At 48.0% G+C, this 5451-nt stretch overlaps 1 protein-coding gene across 3 annotated transcripts in view; it reads right to left on the bottom strand.

Moving 5' to 3' along the window:
* Positions 1 to 5451, bottom strand: part of IFNLR1 (interferon lambda receptor 1) — a 55479-nt gene that overhangs the window by 33254 nt on the left and 16774 nt on the right. For 2 of the 3 annotated variants that reach the window (XM_017886571.1, XM_017886570.1), the window contains exon 3: positions 3074 to 3258. In XM_017886571.1, coding sequence (XP_017742060.1) covers positions 3074 to 3258 — 185 coding nt within the window. Of the gene's footprint in view, positions 1 to 3073; positions 3396 to 5451 lie in introns of all 3 variants that reach the window. The other variant, XM_017886572.1, reaches the window with a different exon arrangement.

Genomic DNA, 5451 nt, shown 5'->3' with positions numbered 1-5451 from the left:
GTCTCGCTCTGTCACCCAGGCTGGAGTGCAGTGGCTGGATCTCAGCTCACTGCAAGCTCTGCCTCCCGGGTTTACGCCATTCTCCTGCCTCAGCCTCTGGAGTAGCTGAGACTACAGGCGCCCGCCACCTCGCCCAGCTAGTTTTTTTTTTTTTTTGTATTTTTTAGGGGGGACGGGGTTTCACCGTGTTAGCCAGGATGGTCTCGATCTCCTGACCTCGTAATCCGCCCGTCTCGGCCTCCCAAAGTGCTGGGATTATAGGCTTGAACCACCGCGCCTGGCCTATGTCTCTTTTCTTATTATTCATTTATACTTCCCACCTTTTATCTCGCCAGTCAGCCTTCTAACCTACTCATCCATTCTTCTCATCCATCCATTCATCTTTTCTCTTCTACCTTTCTACACATCCTTCCTTCTTGTCTCTCCTTTCTTCCTTCCTCACTTCTCCTTCACCCCAGCCCTTCCTTCCCTGCTTGGATGTCCTGCTTTTCTTCTATACTATCTACCCACCTGTCTCATCCACCCGTCTGCCTTTTCTTCTGCCTTCTGTGATGGTTAAATTTTTTCTTTCTTTAAGACAGGGTGTTGCTCTGTCACCCAGACTGAAGTGCAATGGAACAATCGTGACTCACTGCAGCCCTGACCTCCTGGGCTCAAGTCATCCTCCCACCTTGGCCTCCCAAATAGCTGGGACCACAGGTGCACACCACCATACTCAGCGAATTTAAATATTTATTTATTTATTTATTTATTTATTTTGTAGAGATGAGGTCTCCCTATGTTGCCCAGACTGGTCTTGAACTCCTGGGCTCAAGGGATCTGCCTACCTCATCCTCAAGGGATCTTCCCACCTTGGCCTTCCAAAGTGATGGGATTACAGGTGTGAGCCACAGTGCTTGGCCTGTGATGGTTAATTTTATGTGTCAATTTAACTGCACTAAGGGATATCCAGGTAGATAGTAAAACGTTATTTCTGGGCCCATCTGTGAGGATTTTTCCAGAAGAGATTAACATTTTAATCAGTAGATTTGGTGAAGATCTGTCCTCACCAGTGTGGGCAGGCATCATCCAATCCCCTGATGGCCCAAAGAGAACAAAAAACGGGAGAGGAATGGCACATTTACGCGCTCTCTTCCTGAGCTAGCACATCAGCTTCTCCTGCCCTTGGACATCGGAGCTTCCTGTCCTCAGGCATTTGGACTCTGGGACTTATACCAGTGGCCCCTCTGATTGTTGGGCCTGTGGCCTTGGACTGGAGGTTACACACCAGTGCTCCCCTGGTCTTGGGTCTTCAGACTTAGATGGAATCACACCACAAGCTTTCTTGGTTGTCTGGCACATGACTGCATATGGGGGGATGTTTTTGTGTCTGTAATTGCATGAGCCAATTCCCATAATAAATCTCCTCTTATTATAATTTTTTTTTTTTTTGAGACAAAGTCTTGCTCTGTTACCCAAGCTGGAGTAGAGTGGCATGATCTCAGCTCACTGCAACCTCTGCCTCCCAGGTTCAAGCGATTCTTCTGCGTCAGCCTCCTGAGTAGCTGGGACTACAGGCGTGTGCCACCACACCTGGGTAATTTTTGTATTTTTAGTAGAGACGGGGTTTCACCATGTTGGCCAGGCTGGTCTTGAACTCCTGACCTTAAATGATCCATCCACCTCAGCCTCCCAAAGTGCTCTGATTACAGGTGTGAGCCACCATGGCTGGCCGCCTCTTATTGTATCTATATATATCCTATTGGTTCGGTTTCTCTGGAGAACCTTGACTAACATACTTCCTATCCTCCTTCTCTCCATCCACCCATATTTTCTTCCTAATAGGCATCCATCCTTCCATCCAACCTCCTTCCTTCCCATTTTTCCATCGCTTCCTCCTCCATCCTCTCCATCCTCCCTTTCTTCTTACCCATCTATCCTTCCCTCCTTTTATCCATCCACCGAGCCAGCTTCTTCCCACATGAATCATCTCTTCTTCCTTCTCTACCATCTTTTCCTGCTGCCCTGTAATCAGTCCGTCCCTCTTCTCTCTTAAAGTCTTATTTTGTCCTTGAACATTGTGAGAAGCCTGGGCAGCAAGTTACAGCTCTCAGCTCTCTGAGGACACTGTCAGGGCATTTATCCTCTGCTTGTTACCCGGCCCTGCCCAAGGTCAGAAAGCTCCAGTTCATATCTATGTCCACTGGTTACTAGCGGTGTCAAGTTTCTTAGCGTCTGTGAGTCTTGGGTTGATGGAAATGAACCTCACAGTTTTGCTGTGAAGATTAAAAATAGACTGAAAAAAAAGGGTGCTCTCCTCACCCAATGTCAATTGGTGATTTCTGCCAGTAAGCATAAGACATTTTTTTCCCATCATCTTTACCGCCCCCCAACCCCCCACATTTCTGCAGTGTATAAAAATTACTTTTGCAAACAGAATTTTTTTGTTTGTTTGTTTATTTTTTTCTTTTGAGATGCTCCGTTGCCCAAGCTGGAGTGCAGTGGCATGATCTTGACTCACTGCAACTTCCGCCTCCCGGGTTCAAGCAATTCTCCTGCCCCAGCCTCCCGAGTAGCTGGGATTACAGGCACCCGCCACCAAGCCTGGCTAATTTTTGTATATTTAGTGGAGACGGGGTTTTGCCATATTGGCCAGGGTGGTCTCAAACTCCTGACCTCAGGTGATCCACTTGCCTCAGCCTCCCAAAGTGCTGGGATTATAGGTATGAACCACCACTCCCAGCCCAGAATTTGTTTTAAACATTGTTTTTAAGGAGAGAGGTTGAACACAAAAAATAGGAATAAGCATATAAAGTGCCTTGTGTAGTCCATGACCGAAATGGTGCTCAACTGAAGATAATGAACATTGTTAACAGAGCGTGCACGCTGGAGCTCCCCTAACTCCCTGATAGGCTACCAGATATGGCCCCGGGCGGTTGCTGGTCCCATGCCCCATCTCAAAGGGGCTGGCCCCAGGGAGCTGCCCTCTGCTTTGGGGAAGTGGGAGACAGATGGTCAGGAGAACAGTACCATTGAGCACAGCTCCTGGATAGGATGGAGAGCCTCCCACTCAGTCCCTTACCCACAGACCTACCTTCAAAAAGGTAATCCACGTATTTGGACTCCACCCAGGGGGACTTGGAGCTGGGAGAAACCGTCTGCACGCGCCCCTTGAACTTGTTGTACAGGTCCTGTTTCTTCAGGCACATCATAGAACACAGCAGCTCCTTGGTTCCTGCACACTCTTCCACTTTGCGCCACCGTCTGGGGGTGGGAGAGCTGGGGGAGGAGACGGGAGAGCTTGGGCCATGGATTCAGCCTCTCAGGGTCAGGGAACTTAGAGAACAGGTGATCACACGTTCCTCCGTTTGGCTGGACTGACTTTAGGTCCATCCGTCCAGGCAGGCAACCACTGGCTGAGACAGGATAAGAACAGCCTGGTCAGGAGCTCAGGTTCTGGAGCCAGATGGATGGGAGTGGGAATCCCAGCCCTGTCTCTCCCTAGCTTTGGGACCATGGGCAGGTCCCTGCTCCTAAGCCTCAGTTTCCTCATCTGTAATGCCTCCCGGACAGGGCTGTTGCGGTGGCTGCTATTCCTAGTACTAGCATCCATTATTATATGTTTGTTCATTCAGGCGTTTATGGGCCACCTACTGCATGCCAAGGACCATGATGGGTACTCTGTGGATGTCAGAGGGGAACATGCAGGTTCATGACTCCAACCTGGAGGCTTCAGAGAGCTGCCTGGCCCTTCTATCTTGTCACGTTAGGACACAGCGTTTGCCCTTCCACCATGTGAAGATGCAGTGAGAAGGCACCATCTTGGAAGCAGAGAGCAGCCCTTACCAGAACGGAGTCAGGTGCCACCTTGACCCTGAACTTCCCAGCCTCTAGAACTGTGAGAAGTAAACTGCTATTATTTATTAATAGTAATTATTAGAATTATCCCATTCTAAGGTATTTTGTTAAAGCAGTACAAATGGACTAAGCCAGAGACCCAGGGAGCCTAACATTTTATTTTTATTTTATTTTATTTTATTTTTTAGTTTTTGAGATGTAGTCTTGCTTTGCTGCCCAGGCTTGAGTGCAGTGGCATGATCTCGGCTGACTGCAACCTCCGTCTCCTGGGTTCAAGTGATTCTCCTGCCTCAACCTCCCGAGTAGCTGGGATTACAGGCCAGCGTCACCACACCTGGCTAATTTTGTATTTTTAGTAGAGACAGGGTTTGCCATGTTGGCTAGGCTGGTCTCCAACTCCTGACCTCAGGTGACCCACCCGCCTTGGCCTCCCAAAGTGTTGGGATTACAGGCATGAACCACCGTGCCTGGCCTAACATGTTTTTACAAGATCACTCTGGTCAACCAGCAAGGAGGCCACGGCAGGAGTGTGAGACAGGATGACAGTTGAGACAGTGAGAAAGGGCTGGATTCAGGATCTATTTTGGAGGTGATAATAGAACTAATAGAACTTGCTAATGGATTGGATGTAGAATGTGAGGAAAAGGAGAATCAAGGACTGCTCCTGGGTTTGGGGAGTGACCGAGGGTGAATGGAGAAGGCTGAGATGGGGGCTGGCACGAAGAACAGATTTTGAGAAAGAACCAATTCCTCTGTTTTGTTTCTTCATGGAAAATGTTATACTATGCAAATATTCACACCAAAGGAACCAGTGTAGTTGTGTTAACAGCAGAGAAAATACAGACTTCAAAGTCCAAAGCAATGCTAAAGATGAAAAGAATCATTAGATAATGATAAACGATTCCATTCACCAGGAAGACAGAAAAATTCTAGCTTATGTGTGCCTGCTAAACAGCTTCCCTCTATAAAGCACACATAGACAAACGACAGGTAGAAAGTGAACGGCCACACTTACAACAGGAAATTTTAATACCCCTCACCCAGTAATTGATGAATAGACAAAGAAAAATAAATACATAAATAAATAAAGAACAACACAGTTATCGAGTTCATCTAATGAACATATACAGAACTAACAAACAAATTGGTTGAACCACATGTGAACTATTTTTTTTTTTTTTTTTTTTTTTTTTAAACAAAGGTCTGGCTCTGTCACCCAGGCTGGAGTGCAGTGGCCACATCTCAGCTCACTGCAAGCTCCGCCTCCCGGGTTCCCGCCATTCTCCTGCCTCAGCCTCCCGAGTAGCTGGGACTACAGGCGCCCGCCACCGCGCCCGGCTAGTTTTTTGTATTTTTAGTAGAGACGGGGTTTCACCGTGTTAGCCAGGATGGTCTCGATCTCCTGACCTCGTGATCCACCCGTCTCGGCCTCCCAAAGTGCTGGGATTACAGGCTTGAGCCACCGCGCCTGGTCACATGTGAACTATTAACAAAATATTAACACAAAGCAATTCTTTTTTTTTTTTTGAGACGGAGTCTCGCTCTGTCGCCCAGGCTGGAGTCTGGAGTGCAGTGGCCGGATCTCAGCTCACTGCAAGCTCCGCCTCCCGGGTT

Source organism: Rhinopithecus bieti, unplaced genomic scaffold (genome assembly GCF_001698545.2).
Source record: "Rhinopithecus bieti isolate Rb0 unplaced genomic scaffold, ASM169854v2 scaffold_14826, whole genome shotgun sequence".
Lineage (NCBI taxonomy): Eukaryota > Metazoa > Chordata > Mammalia > Primates > Cercopithecidae > Rhinopithecus > Rhinopithecus bieti.
This window is presented reverse-complemented; position numbering and strand designations above follow the sequence as displayed.